Genomic DNA, 21,751 nt, shown 5'->3' with positions numbered 1-21,751 from the left:
GTCCATCTTGCTCATCATCAAGTATATCAATAACCAATTTATACTTGATTATTTCGTCAAGACTTTGTTGGTCACATGACTTACAATACATTTGATCATTAATTACTTGAAGTTTCTTCCCACAACTCTTATTCGCACATGCAATGAAGTACCAATCGCGTTCAATATCTGAAATTTCTCCAACGACCCAAAATTCTCCTATCTATAAATGGTATTTAAAATGCGTTAGAAATCGAGCAATTGAATATTGAAATGAATTTAATATAAATTGAGAATAAATGTTTTTGACCTTCTTATCATCATAAATATTCATTAAAGAAGTCACTGTGATATTCTCATTTGACATAGTTTCCAACGATCCGGATCCCGTGTTTCTGGATTTGTGCTTATACTCCGTATTGGAGTCAAGAACCTAGGCAAACTACTTAAAATAACTTGTAATTATAAAAGATATTTCAAAAAACATATTATACGATGTTATTAAAGTAAATTATATTAATACCTATCCTTGAAAGCAAAAACCTCGGGGCATTCATAGTTGAACAACACCCTAGTTGCAGTATACGAACTGGAAATCTTAATCTCACCATCTAATATACAAAAAGTATTTGTAAATAAGTATATCTCACAAAAATAAAATAAAATATACTATTATGTTATTACTCACCATCAGTAACCCTAGCTCTACATAATTGTAATATAACAATCAATGGGTCTGTTAAAGCACCATTAAAAAAGGGCATAACGGAATCCACATGCTCGTCCCATAATGTTACAGTCAAACGACTTTCCCTGAATAAAAACAAATTAATAAAGTAATAAAGGATATATGTTTACACATGTCTGGATATCATGCTTAATGCAATAAAATTAGTCAATTAGAATCAATCAACCTTTGGGAATTACAAAGATTAAATTCATGGCAGCTCTACATTGTTTCTAATCCGGGTTACTGTACAATGTTTCTATCATCATTCTAAGTTCCAATTCAAAACCTATTAATGTACTGGACACTGGCTTTAAAACATTTTGTGTACTTATTTATTTTGGATTTGAAATTATGTAGTATTGCACATTAGAATTTTGGATTTTGTCTACTGGTGTGGCCTGCAGGCCTCGGCTGCTGCCGCACTCTGTAATTATCAGATTTTGGTTAATAATTATCAGATATGTTATATCTAATGTACTCTACTGTTAATATGTTATAATAGATTAATATGTACTGTTAGATGTTGCTTTGCCCATAATAGATTCTTGAGTCAGGGTTTAACACTTTAACCTCAATCCCTTTCCATTTATCAGAACACCGCGACTGCCACCAGCCACCTTCATGGCAGTCACCGTTCATTGCTGAGAACCCCCGCGAACCTATATCTCTCCCATAATTAGATTAGTTAAATTACAGAAGTGCATACCTGCCATCCTCAATAACAAAATCAATCAACCTTTGGGAATTTTGTTTAACTTGAATATTTTTTGGCTGATGAATGGAAACGACACGACCAATCAAATCTGTGAAAATAATAAATACATTAACATGACATAGGATTTGTATAACAGAAAATATATAAAACGACATTGGAATGGTAACTTACCAATTAATTGGTTACAATCAACACCTCCTGGAGCCTTTAAGGATCCAAAATCCTTAAATTGAAACATGTTTTTTGGAAAGATTGAATCATCTTGATCCGAAAAACTGATCACCGTATCATTGTTTGCTTTCAGGATGTATTTATGCTCGCATGTCTTAAACCTCATGCGAGATGTATGCACAATGAAATTCTGAACGTCATAAACCTTTCCATCCCTCAAAAGAGTACTGAATTTTTGAACATATTCTTTTGGAATTTGTAAATGGATGCAAATTCCCTGTGAGAATCATTCAATAATTAAAATTGTTATGTAGATATTCAATAAAAGAGAAAAAGTTGTTGTTTAAATAATGTATAATGCAATACATACCTTGTAGTCATGAAATAAGCATTCTAGAGTTTGGTGGTTCAGTGGTGTGCGTTGATATTCTTTAGAAAAATAATAACGCATTAAACGAAGGCGTATGGATGTTTTTCTTGTCCTAAGAGAGAGTTGGGATGCAGAAAGAAGACTTGAATCCATACTTTAGTGTTGAATAGAATGACAATAGAATGAGAATAAAATGACAATACAAAGAAAAAATAATATGTAAATTGATCATGAGGTGTAGCATATATATATATATATGAATAAAATGGAGTAAATTGTGGATATATACATATATATAATCTGTATAGCCTAATATAAACAGATTCTCAAGATGATATATATATACATATATATATACATAATAATTCGTATAAATTAATATAAATATTTATGGTTGTATTTTGTCACCTTTTGCCATAATAATCCGTAGCCTAATATAAACAGATTCTCAATAGGAAATTATGAATATGAAATTAACGTATAGGAAATTAATAGACAATTATGAATACGAAATTTGGCATTGAGCACAAAAATTAACCATAATAATCATTTGGCTAATATAAACAGCTCCGTAGTCTAATATAACGTATAGGAAATTAATGTAAATTTGCAGGAGCAGGAAATGAACTCCTTATTGGAGAAAATGAAAAAGGAAACTGGTGGAAAAAAAAGAGCAGCTTCAAATGCCTTTAAAAATGAACTGGAGGGTATTAAGATTAACATATATAAATTAAGATTAACATATATACATAATAATCCGTATAAATTAATAAAAATATTTATGATTGTATTTTGACACCTTTTGCCATAATAATCCGTATAACCTAATATACAAAGATTCTCAAGATGATATATATATACATATATATACATAATAATTCGTATAAATTAATATAAATATTTATGCTTGTATTTTGACACCTTTTGCCATAATAATCTGTAGCCTAATATAAACAGATTCTCAAGATGATATATATATACATATATACATATATATACATAATAATTCGTATAAATTAATATAAATATTTATGCTTGTATTTTGACACCTTTTGCCATAATAATCCGTAGCTTAATATAAACAGATTCTCAATAGGAAATTATGAATAGGAAATTAATGTATAGGAAATTAATAGACAATTATGAATAGGAAAATTGCCATTGAGCACAGAAATTAACCATAATAATCCTTTGGCTAATATAAACAGCTCCGTAGCCTAATATAAAGTATAGGAAATTAATGTAAATTTGCAGGAGCAGGAAATGAACTCCTTATTGGAGAAAATGAAAAAGGAAACTGGTGAAAAAAAGAGAGCAGCTTCAAAGGCCATAAAAATGAACTCGAGGGTATTAAGGCTGCTATTGAAGCAACAAAAGAAAATTAACTTAGTTTTTTAGGTACATAAATATATATAAGAGTAGGAAAATTATTAATGTACTGGATGAAGAATACATCTTGAAATTATGTATTAAATTTTATTCCATTGAAATAACTTAATCGAAATTACAAATAATCCAACTATTCAATCACCAACATTTAACCATAATAAATAATTAATTAATAAATTAATAAATAAATTAAATATTATTAGTTGAATGATTAATATGTTAAGTTACAATCTCTTGTTAATGATTTGGAATCTCAGTTATTGATATGTAAAAATGAGGTTGAAATGCTAGAATTAGACCTTGAAACGGTGAGCCAACGTGCAGAAAAAACAAAACACGGCAGAAAAACAAAACATGGCAGAAACAAAACATCTCTTTATATTAAATATTATGCTGGCATAAAACGGGAGTCATAATATATTAAAACATAACGTGGCAGAAAAACATAATGGGAGTCATTATATTATATTCTCGTAAAAACATAATGGTAATCAAAAAAGGGGTTGTATTCGGGTTTCGTTGGGAATCCACGACTGTTGAACCCAATCTTGATGGATTCTTATATTATCTCTGTCATAAAGAATCTCCTCGCCGAAATTCTCGAAGTAGACATAATAACGGTCCCTGTATTGCCCGGTGATTTGACCGACCCACCAACCGTCATTGTCGAAGGCGTCCACTACCTGGTACATATCGAAAAAAGTGGACTGCACTTGCGGCGGCTGCGGCCGGATTTGTGCGAGGGGAACATTTTCCGTCAGTGGGGCCAAAAAGTCGTCCGTCACTAAATTTTTGTATTGAACTATGTAGACATGGCCGGTGGTCAATTGACCCACAACCGTCGCCTCATAGTAGGATCCCACGAACCCTTCTTCGTTGCTCGCCACTTCGACCGCATCGCCAATCCGGAAAGCAACAATTTGTGGAGTCATCATGGTTCTTCATTTTCCAAGAAAACAGAGTATATATACATAAAACACGTTTGATGAATAAGAAAACAGAATGAATATGCGAAAATAAAAACATGAAAAATATGCAAAGTTGATAGTCTAATCCTTACCTTTCAAATTCTATAGTCCTTTGGTGGTTTATCACTTCGCATATTCCAACACTTCGCATATATATACATAATAATCGGTACTGTCTTTCCTAATATTTATGCTTGTATTTTGTCACCTTTTGCCATAATAATCTGTAGCCTAATATAAACAGATTCTCAATAGGAAATTATGAATAGGAAATTAAGGTATAGGAAATTAACAGACAATTATGAAAAGGAAATTTGGCATTGAGCACAGAAATTAACCATAATAATCCTTTCACTAATATAAACAGCTGTGTAGCCGAATATAACGTATAGGAAATTAATGTAAATTTTTAGGTTAACCATAATTGAATCACCAATAATAAATTAATATTAATATAAAATAATAAATAAATAAATAAAATAAATGAGTTTACCAAAATGACCCTGGATTTGAGCGGGAAATCTTTAGAAGGAGGATAATGTTATTATATATAGATAGATATATAAAATTTATATATTTAGAAACTACATTAAAAGTACTATTAAACACAAAAAATTAAATTTAAAAATAAAAAAAATACTAAAGAAAATAAGCAATGAAGAAAAAGTTTGTTTGACCAATGAATAGTAAATGAGATAGGTAAAATGAGACAGAGGGAGTATTTCTTTGTAAAGTATAGTTGGACTTATTCGACACACTTTACCCTTTTACTTATAAATATGTTAGTCAATAAATTTAAATTCACTATTTTTTTTTAATATTACTGACTCTGTTATAATGCAGTATCAGTTTTTAACTACTTTCTCAACTTACTGAAGCACAAATAGTCACAAATAGTCAATATCGCTTCCAATGAGACTCGAACCCACCCCTTCAATATGGAAGTGCAACCAAGTACCACTATTTATATGTGTATAAAATTCACTATTTGTATGAATGTATTTTGATGCATAATTCACTTAGCTATGTGGATCATGGTTTACAGTAAAATTTGTCGGTATCGTATGGTAAACCAATTAGGCCTTATTGTGACGTTAGATCGCATGAAATGCGCATGGAGGAACTGAATGGAAATTACTTAAACGACAATTATAAGGTTGTTGTACAAGTGATGAGGCAACTGTCAAAATTGGGGACTTTTAAAAAACTCGAGAGAATGACCGGAGTTTCTCTCCCGACATGCCGGAACAGCGAAGAACAAGATCAACTTGAGAGAAGTACAAAGAAAACGAAGAACTCTACGGAATCTCCTATGGGGGAAGCTCCACCTGCGGGAGAAGGGGGTTCGAGAAACGCAACGGAGAACAAAAAGCAAAAGGGGACCCTCTCGTTCAAACATATTGTTGCAAACGAATCATCAAAAAGCACACAGTAGGTAGAGGATGAGATGGATCTCGTCTCTAAAGACGAGGAGGAAGCTGACGATGATGTAGATCAGAGTTGTCCGATCATTAGGCTTTCGAGGGAGGAGAAGGTAAGGCTTCGAAGCAAATGGAAACAAACTCTAATAGTCAAGGTTATGGGAAGGAGTGTGGGCTATGCCTACCCCCTTAAACGGCTTACGGCAATATGGCGGCCTAAAGCGCGAATGGAACTAGTCATTGTTGATAACGACTATTATCTAGTCAAGTTCTCGTTAGTGGACGATTACGATTTTGCTAAGTATGGAGGACCTTGGATGATGCTTGACCACTACTTAATAGTGAAGGAATGGGTTCCAAACTTTGATCCATTCATACAGAAAACCGAGAGGATGGTTGTGTGGATTCGGTTCCCATGCCTCCCAGCCGAGTATTTTGATCACAAGTTCTTAATGAGAGTGGGAGAGAAGATTGGACGTCCGATCAACATCGACATAGCTACAAGTTTGGTCTCGAGGGCGAGCTTTGCAAGGGTTTGCGTGGAAGTTGACATCACAAAACCGCTGCTTTCAAAGTTTACGCTGAGAAACATGATTCGCCATATTGTGTACGAAGGGTTGCACCAAATCTGCTTCAAGTGTGGCATGTACGGGCACAACGCCGAGAGCTGCAGCTTGAATCATGAAGAAAATGCCTCTCATGGTTCGAACGACGACGATGAAATTCGATCGAAAGAGTTCTCCGACGCCAGCAACGGTAACAAAGAAGGCCAGAAAGGAAAGGAAAACAGGAGCGGGGAAACTTCCTTAATTAGGCCAGAGGTTATGGAAGACTATGGCACATGGATGATTGCCTGGAAACCAAAAAGGAATTATACCAAAAATCAGGAAAATCGCAATCAATGTGCGAAAGATTATGGAAAGAAAAATTACGAGGGGAAGGACCAAGAGAAAGCTGCTAACAGTAAGAAAATCGCGCAAAGTAAGGGCACACACATATACTATGAAGGAAGAGGGTCTGGATCAAGATTTGCCACCTTAGCGGAGGATATTCTGCATGAAGAAGCTGAAGATGGAAATATGGGAGACCAAAGCTATGGGGAATCTAATGAGCGCCCAAAACAAGGAGAAAGCTCAAAAGCTTGGGTTGCAACTAAAGGAAAAAGGGCAACGGTACAGGTATCCGAGAAGCAAATCGAAGGGAATAATAAACATGGGACCCACAAGAGACATCCAGTAGAAAGCAAAAAGAACCCACCCCAAGTGAGACGTGAACAGACACAAAAAACCACTCCCAACCGGGTAGCTGCTGAGAACGAACACACGTCGGTGACTAGAGACAAGAATGGAGCTTCAATGTCCCAAGTTATGCGTTTGGATGAGGGCGAGCAGTTTGACTGTATTCTTCTTGAGGAATTGACCAACCCTGAGCATCATGGCGACCCTCCGGACACTGGTTTTGGCGATACCTCTATAGTGGCGGATGAGGATGCGTTCTTGGATAACCTTGAGACCCCGGGAGGTGGCGACATGGATATCGAGTTCTAAGGTGCCTGTGCGTTCCTTGGTCTCGCCTGGTTTGCTTCCTTTCCCTGTGTTTCTTTGTTTTGTGTGTTTGCTTTTGTTTGCGTTCTTTTCCTCTGCTTTTGCTTTTTGTTTTTGTCCATGAAGATTATTACTTGGAACTGTCAAGGCGCAGTAAGGGATTCCTTCAAGCTGCGAAATGGATTATCGCCACACACAATCCGGACATCTTCTGTTTACTACAAATCCTAACATTGGCAGGGAGGCATATGTTTGCACAGACGGTTTTGCATACCATCCCATATTATGGCATGCAAACTATGTTTATGCCTGCGGGCATTTGGGAGGCAATTGATAAGAGAATCCGAAGGTTCGTTTGGGGTGGAACACCGGACAAACGCAAGTGCCATCTTGTTCGTTGGGATGTTGTAACCATGCCGAGAAACTAAGGAGGGCTTGGAATCAGGACTACCAAAGATGTTAACCTAGCTTTTATGGCTAAGTTAAGGTGGAGACGCATGAAAGAAAGTGGAAGTCTTTGGGCAACAGTTCTAAAAACGAAATATGCTCATGGCAAACATGGGTTTGAGATTTTTAATGCCAAAAAATGAAGTTCAAATGCCTGGAGAGGTATCAATGCGGCTCTCCCTCTTGTCCAGCAAGGAGTGAGATTCATTGTTAAGAATGGAAGGGAGACCAGGTTATGGATGGATCCTTGGATCCATGAAAAACCCTTATTCATCTTTGTAACAGCGCAAAACCAAAGCAGAATCAATAATGCTAAGGTGGTCAACTTTTGGGACGACACGATAGGTTGGAAATGGGAGGCTCTTAGCATCCTACCAGACGAAATCAAACAGAAGATGGAGCTCATGATCGTGGGAGTGGAAGAGGAGGTGGACAAGCTCTACTGGTCGCGCGATACCTCGGGTAAGTTCTCAATCCGAGTTGCTTATAACGTAATTAAAGGGAATGCGAATAACGTGCAGGATGCTGCATGGGAGACACTTTGGAAGATCAAAGTACCAAGTAAAATGAAAAACTTTCTATGGCTTTCCATGCACGACCAAGCCTTGGGAAATGCCGAGAGGAAGAGAAGAGGCATGACCGGCGACGGGAGATGCAACATTTGCCCCGAGTGCGATGAATCAACGGAACACATCCTTAAGGATTGTGAGCAAGCCAACGAGGTTTGGAAGGCCATGTTGGGTCATGCAAGAGCAAACGCTTGGAGCCAACTTTCTTACAAACACTAGATTGTGAAAAATATTTCTAGGGAATGCCATGCAGAAAACAAGGACTAGCCCCGTATGTTCACCATAATAGTCTAGTTGTAACACCCCGGACCTGCCTTCCCGTACATCCGAGGCATTACCGCCACACCTAGAGAGAGAGTTCTATCATTCCGCGATAAATCTCACTCTAGGTGCACAGGCTAAAGGGAACTCTTCTAACCACAACCATCACCTAACAGATACTTAAGCACTTTTATACATATCAACTAGTAAAGCTTCATTAAGCAAAATATATATTCTTGCAACGATACATACATAAGATTGCCCCTCGGGCCAAAATACAAACAAGGTTCAACCTAGACGCAACTGGTTATGCCTAGCCATCACTAAGGCTACAAAAAATATATGTACACCAAAAAATTTCCCAAAGACTCCCAAGGATCCGACGTCTAGTCGAGCATGCGGTACACGGGGCCGGTGAACTCTCCCCAGACCAGGTGCCACTCCCCCTCATACCAGGTAATGTGGTCCAAAAACCGAGAAGTGGTTATAACCATCGACCACTCCTCCCAAACATCTCGAGGACTAGGGTCCCAAGGGTAGGGGTAGTGCACAATGAACTCCAGGGGATCGCTACCATCTAACGGCTCTATGGGGTAAAAGCCATAAGCAGCCTGGACCTCGTCCATAACCGGGCAAGAGACAAAAGGGGCCGACGGAGCCATAGGAGTATCTGGATTGGTGGGAGCCTCGGGAGCATAACCAGGTGCGTATGGGTCTTCTCCCTCCATCATCTGTATGTACTCGTCATAATCCATGCCTTGACAAACATACTCCGGTGAACTTTCGGAGTTCACCGGGCTACAAGAACTGACACTAGACTGCATCTGTTAGGAACACAGTGAAGTGTAGTTAGCACGACGGCTAAGTAAGGATATCCATGGGTCATTCAAAACTAAATAAAGGTTTTTGTAAAAATTGTTACATAGAAACCCTATACCTTACTCATCTGCAAAGATTCTACCTGCAACAGTTATAAATAGCAACTTGCATACATTATGAGCAAAATTCAATAATGTCTCATATCATTTTCCCTCTTGACAAGGTCATTTGGTATTCATTTACATACCCAATAATATATTGTTAAACAATTAAGCATACTAGTAAGTAGCAGAACCATAAATCACACATCTTGCTTGTAATCACTTTAGTAGAAAAACCTTCCCCTCATAATGAAATTCTCATCACTTTTCACTCTTCAAAGAGAGAGATCACCCACAACCTTTGGGTACTTAAATACTTGTCACATCTTTCTTTCCCGTAGCTACGGCGTAGCTATATTCACATTTCAAAATTCCACTTAGTCCGAGATAGAAAGTGTGAGGCCTTTGGAGTCCTTCCTCCACTTTTGACCACTTGGATCGTTGAACTCAGGTTCAGTGGTCATCGCCCGGTCTAATACTGATCCCCTGGACTTATAGGAGCGTTGGAATGATTCCTAGCTAGCCTCACTAGGTTCATAAGAACGACACCTACCCGAACATAGAGTGACTATACTTAAGTGTGCACACCCCCGTAGGAGTACCTTTTCCTTCCGGGTGATATAGTACTCTGCGAATAGACTTCGCCCACAGTATGATTGATCATACACATAATTACCATGCGGAATAGGCACTTTAAGCTCACTTTTATTCCGTGGTTAACAAGATCCTTCACCACTTTTACTAGAACTAAGGTTTGAAAACATCTTTCTACTCTTTCCCTTTTCTTGCATTGAAAATACTTTGAACATACTTGGGTCAATTCCAATACTCGGGAATTAATTCTCTTTTTACCCCAATTCAAAAATTCCCCTTTTCTTTTGCAGAACATTTGGATGATCCACTAACATCCTTTCACAAAAATAATTCAAGTGTAACAATTCTACACTTCCCACCCCACATTTATCACATAAGTCTCATACTTGACACATACATCTCAATGCATATAACATATACATTTCCCAACTTCAACATAGGCATAACACATAACATATATTTATTCTTCTCACTAACCACATATATAATTATGGATTATACATACCATATACTATACACAAAATGTGACATTTTACCATGTATATATACATAATACAACATTTTATTAATACATACATACCCATATATGTACATATATATATATGGTTTAAATACCCACACACCACACGTATATAGATATATATATATATATACAATACACATAAATATATATATATATACTATAATTCACGTACATACACACCAATAGGCACACAATACTTATAATTATATATATATTACATTACACGTACCTACATTACATATATATACATAATATACATAGTATATTTAACTTAAGTATCTAGGCACATTAACAACCACCTCATACCAACACAACATTTTGTACATATGCCTTATGAAAAAAAAAATACAATTACATATATATACATTCATCATGTACACAAAAATTCTACCTAGAACTCATCACATTTCAACCAAGCTATCAATTATCTAGTTTCAAACAACCTCAACCAATTAAAGGGATTCCTTACCTCAACCGGGTTTCTAATATCGTAGAAAATCCTTGTAGTTGATTTTCCCCAACTTCCCTTAAAACCCTAGAATTCCATCAACAACATAACACATGATTTTAAGAAATCTTAACTTAGATTCATGTTCTAGGATGAAAAATAAAGCTATCTACCGAATAAAATTGGAGTTTTACCGAATATTTTGGAGACTTGTGTGGAGATCTTGGCTATGGAGTGTTGGAGCTTGAAGAAGAAGATGAAAATCCCAATCTACTCTCCCTCTCTCTATTTTCGGCCTTAAGGAAGAAGAAGGGAAAAAAATTGCTTAAATATTTACCCACTTGGTTGACTAGTCTCCTCCCAACACATGGTGAAAAATGGTGACAAGTGTCACCTCTCTATGGTTTGATCTTAAAAATATCTTAGCTTAGACTAATCGGGATTAAATCAGATGAATTCTCAGTAGAAACTAATTCAATTCAAATAATTTTCGAACCCAAAAATTTATTCCAGTCTAAAACTCAAAATTGGGCTAGGTTCGGTACACCGCGAGATTTCGCAATGTACGATCACAAATAAATTTTTGCTGCTATGGGCTAATCTAATTAAATAGGAAATTCCAGAATAATAGTATGGTGTCTAAAAATCCATTTCCTAGCACAAACGGGTCCGAATACTAGTTCCTAAAATTTTTACGGTTCGTGACCGGGACGTACGATCACAGCTTATTACTAACTGTCCTTACTTATAATAATTCTTTTGAGGCATCGGGAGATCATCTCATGAATATTATAGCCTAAAGAAATATTTTTCGAACCTTAATTTTACTCAAATAGGTGAGGGGTTACACTAGTGGATTTGGAGATGGTGGAACAATAGAGTTTTCAACAGGGAGGATATGAGTATCCAAAGAAAAGCTGTTTGGATAAAGGAGGCGAACGAGGAAATTAGTCGAGCTTTCATGAGAGAGGAGAGCATGAAGGGAGGTACAACCACGGAGAGAACTGTCAGACTTTGTTGGAACCCCTTCGCGACCCAACGTTTCACCATCAATGTCGACAGCAGTGTTAAAACCTCAATCGGGAAAGTGGGAATAGGTGGTGTTCTTAGAGATGAGAAGGGCTACTGGATTGAAGGTTTCTCGAGCAACATGGAGGTTGCATCGCCGGAAGAAATGGAAGCTACTGCCATTGTCAAAAGCATGAATTGGGCTTGGGAGAAGGGGATTTAGGATATCGAGATCCAATCGGATGCAAAACTGATTGTGGAATGGATTTAAGCCAGTACTATGCTTTGGGGTCCCATTAGGAGCATTGTAGAGGATATCAAACGGCGGATTCGAAAAGACTGGAATATCGCCTTTCGAGTGGTGTACAAAAAACAAAACATGGTCGTTGACGCTCTTGCGGACCTTGGAACCCTCCAACAAAGGAGCTGGGAAACTTTCTCTTCTAGCCCAATGGTCAGCGAAATGGCCTACCTTCACGATTTGGCCCGAGTCACATGCGCTCGAAGAATTAGGGAGACTAGCTAGGCTTAGTGTGCTCCCTCGGGTATCCCCTGTCCCCCTGATCAAAAAATAAAATAAAATTGGGGACTTTTATTTAGATGGTAAGATGATAATATGAAGTGTTTGATTGGAAGGGACTAATATATTGTTAATTAAATATTAAGAGTTTGATCATTAACTTTGGGTATATAATATTGTGTCTTGTCAATTTGAGTTCGAAATTAACAATTGAAAAATGTTAGGATTATGACCAAAATATTTTAAATCTCGATAAAAATCAGCTCAATAAGTTTGGAACTAATAATTTCAATGGTTTGAATGGGATAGCCCTATAACCGAGTCATTTAAGGTTATTCGTTGTTTTACAAGTGATATGGAACAACATCAATCATTATACCATGGACTAGGGTTTACAGTGCAATGTGAACCCTAGTGCATGTGTATGTGTCTTAATTATATTGTGAATTTTTGTCTTGTGTTATGAAATTTTGTACCTCAAGAGCATGTATTATGTACCTTAAATAAATTAGTAATTGTGTTTTATGTTATGAATTTTTGTGTCTTATGTTTTTAAATTTTGTGCTTATAAACACAAATTATGTACCTAAGTTAGATTTGAAAAATGGAAAAGGGTTAAATAGACCATCGAACTTTAGCTAAAAAAATCAATTAACCCCTTCAACTTTTTAAAGGTGCAATTACACACATGAATAATTCATTTTGAAGCAATGAAACCCAACAACAAGTAATTAACCTGCTACCACAGGTCATTAAAGATTCGGCCACTCTCTGGCAAAAATTTTAAGCAAAACATGATCAGCGACCGGCGAACGGTCGCGGTCACGGAGAAATAGAATAGAAGGCAAAGGGTCGCCTTCTCCAACGAGAAGGCGGCCACAGTGGTCACCTTCTCAACCAGAGAAGGCAACCCAAATCTGGGTCGCCTTCTCCGGTTGAGAAAGCGACCCAGACCTGGGTTGCCTTTTGTTCTATTTCTCCGTGACGGACGACCGTTCTCCTGTCACTGTTTACTTGAAATTTTCGCCAGAAAATGGTTGGATCTTTAATGACCCTGTGATAGCAGGTCAATTACTGGTTGTTGGACTTCATTGCTTCAAAATGAATTGTTCATGGGTGTAATTGCACCTTTAAAAAGTCGGAGGGGTTAATTGACTTTTTAACTAAAGTTCGAAGGTCTATTTGACCATTTTTCCTTTGAAAAATAAGTAAATATATAACATGTGTATGTGTCTTGTGTTGTGATTTTTGTGTCTTTATATTATGAAATTATGTAACTTACGAGTATGAATTTTGTAACTTGTTGTTTCGGCCCAGGGTATATAATGCTATGTGAACCTTATAAATTACCGAACAACATATACATGAAATTTATATGTAAATTCATATTTAGTAATTTTTTTTTATTAAATTTGAAAATAAAAATTTAACAAATTTAATGCAAAATAAATATTTTTATGAAAAGAATGAACATTTTACTTAAAACCGAGGTTTACACAATTAAACACTAACGGAGAATACGTTGATAAACCAATTTAAAATTAGAAATATCAAGTAGTGTGTAAGTTACGTTTTACTTAAAACTGATTTGTTATCCCCGAGGGTGATAATGGCGGTATAGCGTCAGTCTCACATGATAAAATGAATTATGATAATATAATTTAAGCATTAATGTTATATTAACCTCGGTGAACTAAAACTTTTAGTAGAACACACGAATTTATAAGGAAAGCGTGAGTAAAATTTTTTGGAGAGAATGAACAATATTTTAGGAATAAAAAATATAATTTTTCAGAATGCTTAAATCATTTGGCGAACACTATGATATTTATAAGAGACGATTAAAATCGTAGCATTAAAATGATAACTAAATCTGATTTAAAAATCAAATTGCAACCTCCCATACCGTCATTAATTATAAAAATAACAACAATGATTGCGAAATTAATTATAATTAATTTTAATAAACTTTCCATAATTAACACGTCCCATATACGTTACACCAAGAAATGCACAACGGAAAAATAAATATCACTTTCTAAGTGAGTTACATTTATACATCTGCGCGCGTGATGAACTTCACTGATATTTGTACAAAAAAATAACTTAAAATGTCATCTTTTATTAAAATTTCTCAAATTTTGAAACCAATTAACTTAAACAATTTGTCATTTATCAATCACTCATTTTAATTGAGCTAAAAAGTTTAAATTAATCAAACCAATTAAAAAGTTGATAAGTCATTTATCAAACACCCAAAATTAAAATTTATAAATTCATAAAAATAAATTTAAACATCAAATCAAGATTTTATTGAAGAAAACCAACTAAAAAGTTGATAAGTCATTTATCAAACACCCAAAATTAAATTTATAAATTCATAAAAAATAAATTTAAACATCAAATCAAGATTGTATTGAAGAAAGGGTTAAATTGGGGCTCTACAAAATAAGTGGGGGACCGGAGTAGTGGTGTTGCCGTGTTGATCTTGTTCTTCTTGAGAACAGAGCGCATGCGCTTTTCCTAGTCTCAATATAAAAGTACTCTATTACCCCCAACACCTATCGCCCCTTTCTTAATTGCTGCTACTGATCTTTATTGTGGATAGATAACTACAGCATCATTATTCTTCGAATCATAACCACGACGCATCGTCGTCATCATATCCAAAGCATGGTCAAGCTTCTTGGCCTTCTCTCTTGCCGACACCCCACACTCAGATCTACATCGGACTCCTAAGCTATCATCATAACGCCAGTAGAATCCCACACTTTATGCGTATCTATCTATTCCTCTTTATATTTAATCTTGCAATACGTATAGACAGTGGGAGAGACAGAGAGGGAGTTGTTTTTCTTGTTGATTGGGTTGAACCCAGACGGCCCGAGAAACGTTTCTGGTGCGGTTACTAACCCTCGCCCCAAATTCCGAATGCCCAGAACCACATATCTATTTTCAATGAAAAAAGATTCCTTTTTTTTTTTTGGGTTTTGAAAGAATCTGTTGCTTTTTGGGTCTGTGGGGTTGTATATTTCTGGGGAGAAATTATTTTGTGCGAATATCCGGAACCACGTATCTATTTCCCCTGAATTTGCAAAATTTTTGGATTAAAAATTGATTTTTAATGTGTGGAAAGATATAAAAATCGTTTCCGGGAAAAATAAGAAGTAAATATTCGATTTTAATTTCATAGGTTAGCGGTTTTGATTTTCCAGTGTTCAACGATTTTTTTTTTTTTTTTAATTATACTTTTGTGTTTTCTTTGGCGTATTATAACATTAAGATGAATGTTTGAGTTTCTTGGTTTATTTTTGTAATGTTCTTCAAATGCAGGCAGGGAGCTGGAGAAGTAGAGTAGAGTAGATGGAATACATGGACTGGGATGATGGGGAAGGAGATGGTTTTATGGACGAGTTTGGTGGAGAATACTTCAATTATCATCATAACAATGAGGACAATGTTAACCGCAATGAACATGATATGGTTTGTTGTGCTCACTTTATTTAATAGATTAATGTGCTTAGGAGAATTGAAGTAGTGATTCTTATTTTCTTATTCATACCCTATTTGTTCTTTTTTTTTTTTTTTTTTTTTAAATTTTATTTTAGCTACCACTATACAACTACTTTCCTGCCTTGCCTATATTGGAGTACAATACTTTGCTCTTGTATTTTGATTTTACTGGAGTCTAGCCTTGCCTGTATCTTTGTGTCCAGTTGGGGTTTGAGTTGGTGCTTGTGTTGACAGAAGAGATGCAATTATTTAGAATTTTATGTTTCAGAACCAGTCAACCTTGAGAGTATACTTGTTTCATTTAGGCATTAAACTAGTGATTTTATATTCTGTATCCAATTTTGTTGTTTCCTTTCTAATTTCCTCAGATTTCTGAAATACTAAAGTTTGTTAGTAGTTGTTTTCTTGTATTGAAATTTGTCCTATTGGTCCCAACCCTTTTATGTGTTTTTTATGTTGGAATTTTCATTAGCTTCCCAAAGTGACTGATACATCGGCTGCACAAGCTAGGGAAGGGAAAGATGTACAAGGCATTCCATGGGACAGGTTGAATATTACTAGACAAAGCATTAGAGTCACTAGGCTTGAACAGTACAGGAATTATGAGAACATACCCTTGTCAGGGGAATCTGTTGATAAGGTATGCACTTGTTTTCTTTCTAGTTTTTATACGTAGTTTATACTGGGCTTTCGTTTGACCAGTTTTTGTGGAACAGACTTGTCGTTTTCTTTACTCACATATTTTAATTGGCTGATAAGGAATGCAAACAAACAGAGAAGGGTGCCAACTACTATGACTTTTTTTATAATACAAGAGTTGTGAAGCCTACTCTTCTCCATTTTCAGGTGTGTTTTCTCAAAGATTCTGCATTTATTTATAGCTTCTTTTCATTAAGTTTTATCATTTGGTGGATTGCTTGTGTCCAGTGATTCTTGGTGTGGGATGGTTTCCTCTTATTTGCTGTTGAGTGCTTCATTTTCACTTGCTAGGTACATTATTGAGATATTTCCCTGATTTTATTTCAGTTACCTGCAACTTTCTTTCTATAGATTTCTCAAGATGGCACATCCATGACTTTCTCCAAAGCTTCACTTTAAAAGAGCTTCTGACTTTTCCCACCTGGAGAAATGCTAAATCAAACAAACACAACCTAAACTTATAGTTATTGCCATTTGTTGTCATGCACCCGACTCTATTTTCTGTTTCCATTGGGAGAAGTATTTTAACTTTTTTGGTTCTGATCTAGCCTAATAATGTCTAGTAATGCCACTTTATATATCTCAAAAGTACAAGACAATGAATTGTGTTTGTTAAATGGTATAGTGGAATAAATCAAGTTTGGAGTGAAAATTGTTTATGATAGTTAATTTGTTGGGCCAGAAGCAAGTATGTTCACACCCAGGCTCTTAAATATTATTTTCTGGAAAACTACATAATTATGCAGGCTTATAGTATGCTTCCACTAGCTTAAAGTCTGAAACTAGCGTATGTAAATTATTATGTTCTGAAAGTGACATCTTTATTCATACTCTCTGGTAAGCTGCTTGTGAATTTGGTGACACATCTTTTGAACTCTGCATTATTGAAGTGAATTAGTGAAAGACACTACACCAAAAGACATGGATTTTGGTTATGTCCTTTTTAGTTTGTTTCAAAATAATGTCTTTCTAAAAAAAAAATTAAACACTACTAACTTTTTACTCTTTCTGATTTACCTTTTATTTCTTTTAACATTTCTAGGTGTGCCCCAAGGCCCCAATTCACCTCCTTTTAGAAGGGAAAAAATTGGAAAGAATATCACATCTTTTTTGTTTTCTTAAAATTCTGCCAAACACAATCCCTTACAAAATGGGATTAATTGCTAACATCTAAGATATTGACTGGATGGCTTAGAATAGTTTTTCATTTGAGGATAAGACCTTTAAATGGCCATCGCTTAAGAAGACTTGAATTCCTAAATGTAAGAGACTCAAATATGAACTACTTGAAAATCTCTGTCACCACAAGAGTTTTGAAATCGCATGGAAGGCACTACCTTATTCTCATCACCTTCCTCCTTGTCACCACAAGAGTTTTGAAATGAACCACAGTGTTTGCTATCCTGCATTATACTTTATATTTTGCATAAGAAGAGTAGAAAGCTACAAACTAAAATTTCAGAGTGCTTCAGGCTTACCACACTACCATGGGAATTATTCAGTATTAATAGGATATAATCTAACACACAGTCTTGCAAGGGAATTAGCTATTTAAAATTATATGATCATGTTGTGTTATGAACTTGGCAGATTTAATAATCAGTTGATTCAATTCTAACATGTACATTTGCTAATGGATAATTTCTTATGTCTTAAACAAGCAAACTGACTTTCTCTTAAACAAACCAAGTCAAACATCATTTGTGCATGTATGCAGGTCATTTCTATCCCTTTTGGATTATGTCTTTTTTTTTTTTTTTTGGCAAGTAGAAAACAATGTATGCAATTTTGTAGTCAATGTGCACTCAAGTGCAGTATTATTCTAGTTTTAACTACATTTTAGAGGAAGTGCTCTTACTGCTCTATACTAGTTTTGTGGTTCTAGGAAACAATATTCTTTATGGTTAAATATGTGCATTTGACATTGCTTGTTCTGAGAGCTTTATGGCCTCAAATATTTTTGGTTTGTGACTCTCTTGGCATAAAATAGTAACACTTTATGCACTTTGTTTGCAGCTAAGAAACTTGGTGTGGGCTACTTCAAAACATGATGTATATCTCTTCTCCAATTGTTCACTCATGCACTGGTCATCAGTATCTCACAACTTGTCAGAGGTCCTCAACTTCTCTGGACATGTTATCCCAGCAGAGGTACTCGATAAGTGCATAGTTTTCCCATTCATTTGTTTCAAAGTGCTCTCCCCTCTCCCTTCTCTGGGGTTGCTTTTGTGCTGCAATATCTACTTCTCATAGTACATAAGTTTCTCTTCCTTGGACATGTAGAAACATGCAGGAAGCTTGCTAGAAGGTCTATCACAAACTCAGGTCAGCACATTGGCAGTGAAGGACCGTTTTATAGTAGCAGGGGGGTTCCAAGGAGAACTCATTTGTAAGGTGATCAGATGTTCGTGATTCTTCCCTTCTTGCAATTTTTTTTTATAGATCTCCTTTTTCTCTATTTCAAATTGGAAGAACATAAGCAGCTTTTCACTGAGATAATATGTTGGGGAAAAAAATTAGCAGCCTCAGCTGATAATATAAGATATCTAGGAATGAAATTATACTTATGTCCAATTTCTATTCACCTGCGTCAAAATGTACTTAAGAATTCATCTTGCTATGAAATTACTTAAAACACGGAGCTGCATGCTAATCCCTTTTTTACCCAGTTAATATAAACCATCAACCTTGTTTATTGCATCAATATTTTGATACTTTGTTGCTGAGTGTTTTTTCCCTGTTAATATAATCTGTCTCGATCTTCCTGATTGCTTCAATTATTTAATAATAGTTGCTCTTAAGAGCTCCCATAAAACTGAATTACACAAATAGGCTGGTAATTGTTGGTTTCTGCATATAGCAGTTCTAATATCACTATGTCAGTATTTATTGTGGTTTACAAATTTATTCCATTTCTCTTGTTGACCGGTGATGAATGTTGAAGACTACCGGTTTTCAAATGAAGAAAGGGTTAATGTACTCTTGGAATTTGTATTGTATGTATGCAATATAAGGCTTTTTCTTAGCTTCTTCTGATGAAAAGAATCTGGTTTCTCAGCCTATATATATCTATAGTGATATTGCCGGATTGGAGTGTTATGTTTATTTAACGTTCCTTTCTAATGTTCTTAAAATGCCATATTAAATCAATGTGAGAACCGTTCTCTGAATGATATCGTTTCTATCATGCAGCATTTGGATAAATCAGGGGTCAGCTTCTGCACGAGGACATCATATGAGGATAATGCAATTACAAATGCGATTGATATTTATGATAGCATGAGGTTAGATGCTGTTAACTGTTTGATTAGATCCATTTCCATCTGATATTATGAGACCTAACTTATACGCCAAATTATTATTTTTTGTGCAGTGGTAAGCTTCATTTTATGGCATCGAACAATGATTGTGGTGTACGAGAATATGACATGGAGAGATTTCAGCTAGTAAACCATTTTCACTTCCTTTGGCCAGTAAATGTCAGTTTCCCCAAAAGCTTTCTTATCTCATGTTACTGTTTTCTTCTTCGCTCCATTATGTTTTTCCTTTTAATTGCATGAATGGGAAGAAATGATGTGTTTCTAGAATTGTCTGTTTTTGTTAATATTGGTAGCTCATTGGTGTAGATTTTATGGTTTCTTGGTGCAGCATACATCAATCAGCCCCGATCGGAAGCTTGTTACTGTCATGGGAGATGATTTGGATGGATTACTTGTCGATGCCCAAAATGGAAAGGTAACCTAAATAGTCTCAATACGGTCCTTGTAAGACTCCAGAGTGCAATCGAACGGTTGTAGTAATCTTAAGAACTTTGTTTTCAGACTGTTGCGTCAATCGTTGGTCATCGAGACTACTCATTCGCGTCCGCATGGCACCCGGACGGGCGCACCTTCGCAACAGGAAACCAAGACAAAACGTGCCGGGTCTGGGACGTGAGAAACCTGTCGGAGGCGGTAGCGGTGCTCAAAGGAAACATAGGTGCAGTGCGATCGCTCCGCTTCTCGTCAAACGGGGAGTTCCTGGTGGTGGCTGAACCCGCGGATTTCGTTCACATCTACAGCACCGAGGCTAACTTCAAGAAACGCCAAGAGATCGACATATTTGGCGAGATTCCCGGTGTATCCTTGAGCCCCGACGATGAGTCGCTGTACATTGGAGTTTGGGATCGTACATATGCGAGCTTGCTGCAATACAACAGAAGGCACTCGTACAGATATCTCGACGCTTTCATGTGATCTTCGACTGGATGCGATGCATGAAAATCGAAGCGTGGCAGGAAGGTATTGATGATTTTTGGCTTCTCATATTTCTGGCACAAGCTTTGTCTAGTGTAGTGAAAGATATATGAAAGTGATACAATTCATTTTGCCCTTCATGTCATAACATGTGTACAGGAGGATTTGGTAAATTGTGCTTTTCCTATATTTGCTTTTAGTTGCACTTTTGCTTCCTATTTTGCAAGGAAAATGGATATACTGTTCATTCTGCCAAATATTCTACTTTTTTTAGATTTATCACAATTTTGGTCAAATTGCACAATATTTTGTGTGTGATTCAGTTAACGAGACTTGATTGAAGTAATAAAGTTGTTTAAAATTATCTCATAATATTAATTTTAGTATTAATATATATTTAGAAACTATGGAGTACATCGAAAGTAGTTGGTTTGACTAATTAATACTCTGTAATAAACAAGATAGGTAAAATGGGGTAATAAACAAGATAGGTAAAATGGGACACTGAATGGCACAAGTAATATGCGTGTAAATATTTTGATGCATTATATTTAACAAAGAGGTTTTATGATTTGATTTCTTAATTAATTTATATGCACTCAAGAAAGGCAAGTTATGTTAAAATTTTCATGAGACCATATATTATAATTGGATATTGATGAAGGAATGGGAGGTGAGGCCAAATATCAACACCATAAAGTTTATCAATGAAGAATGGAAGATTCAA

The 21,751-nt window shown here is 35.8% G+C and overlaps 1 protein-coding gene across 6 annotated transcripts; it reads left to right on the top strand.

Annotated features, from left to right (window-relative positions):
* Positions 1-15,167: 15,167 nt before the first annotated feature.
* LOC116016407 (uncharacterized WD repeat-containing protein C2A9.03-like) lies at positions 15,168-21,281 on the top strand. Of its 6 annotated transcripts, none has more exons than XM_031256661.1 (10): positions 15,168-15,334; positions 15,911-16,060; positions 16,601-16,730; positions 16,850-16,936; positions 18,806-18,940; positions 19,073-19,183; positions 19,982-20,073; positions 20,163-20,268; positions 20,438-20,524; positions 20,611-21,281. In XM_031256661.1, exons 2-10 carry the CDS (start codon positions 15,960-15,962, stop codon positions 21,022-21,024), a joined length of 1,263 nt encoding a protein of 420 aa, XP_031112521.1. In that variant the 5' UTR covers positions 15,168-15,334; positions 15,911-15,959; the 3' UTR covers positions 21,025-21,281. The 6 variants fall into 6 exon arrangements, with proteins under 6 accessions (XP_031112521.1, XP_031112520.1, XP_031112519.1 ...); XM_031256660.1 differs by having other exon boundaries at positions 15,168-15,355; XM_031256659.1 differs by having other exon boundaries at positions 15,169-15,476.
* The last annotated feature ends 470 nt before the right edge of the window (positions 21,282-21,751 follow it).

This window comes from Ipomoea triloba, chromosome 4 (genome assembly GCF_003576645.1).
Source record: "Ipomoea triloba cultivar NCNSP0323 chromosome 4, ASM357664v1".
NCBI lineage: Eukaryota > Viridiplantae > Streptophyta > Magnoliopsida > Solanales > Convolvulaceae > Ipomoea > Ipomoea triloba.
The sequence above is the reverse complement of the archived record's forward strand: the minus strand, read 5'-3'. Positions and strand labels throughout refer to the sequence as shown.

Coding starts and splice junctions, on each gene's coding strand:
- LOC116016407 (XM_031256657.1), top strand. CDS start 15,941: ATGGAATACATGGACTGGGATGATGGGGAAGGAGATGGTTTTATGGAC. Junction 20,074..20,162: donor GATATTTATGATAGCATGAG/GTTAGATGCTGT, acceptor TTTTTTGTGCAG/TGGTAAGCTTCATTTTATGG. Junction 20,269..20,437: donor ACTTCCTTTGGCCAGTAAAT/GTCAGTTTCCCC, acceptor TTCTTGGTGCAG/CATACATCAATCAGCCCCGA.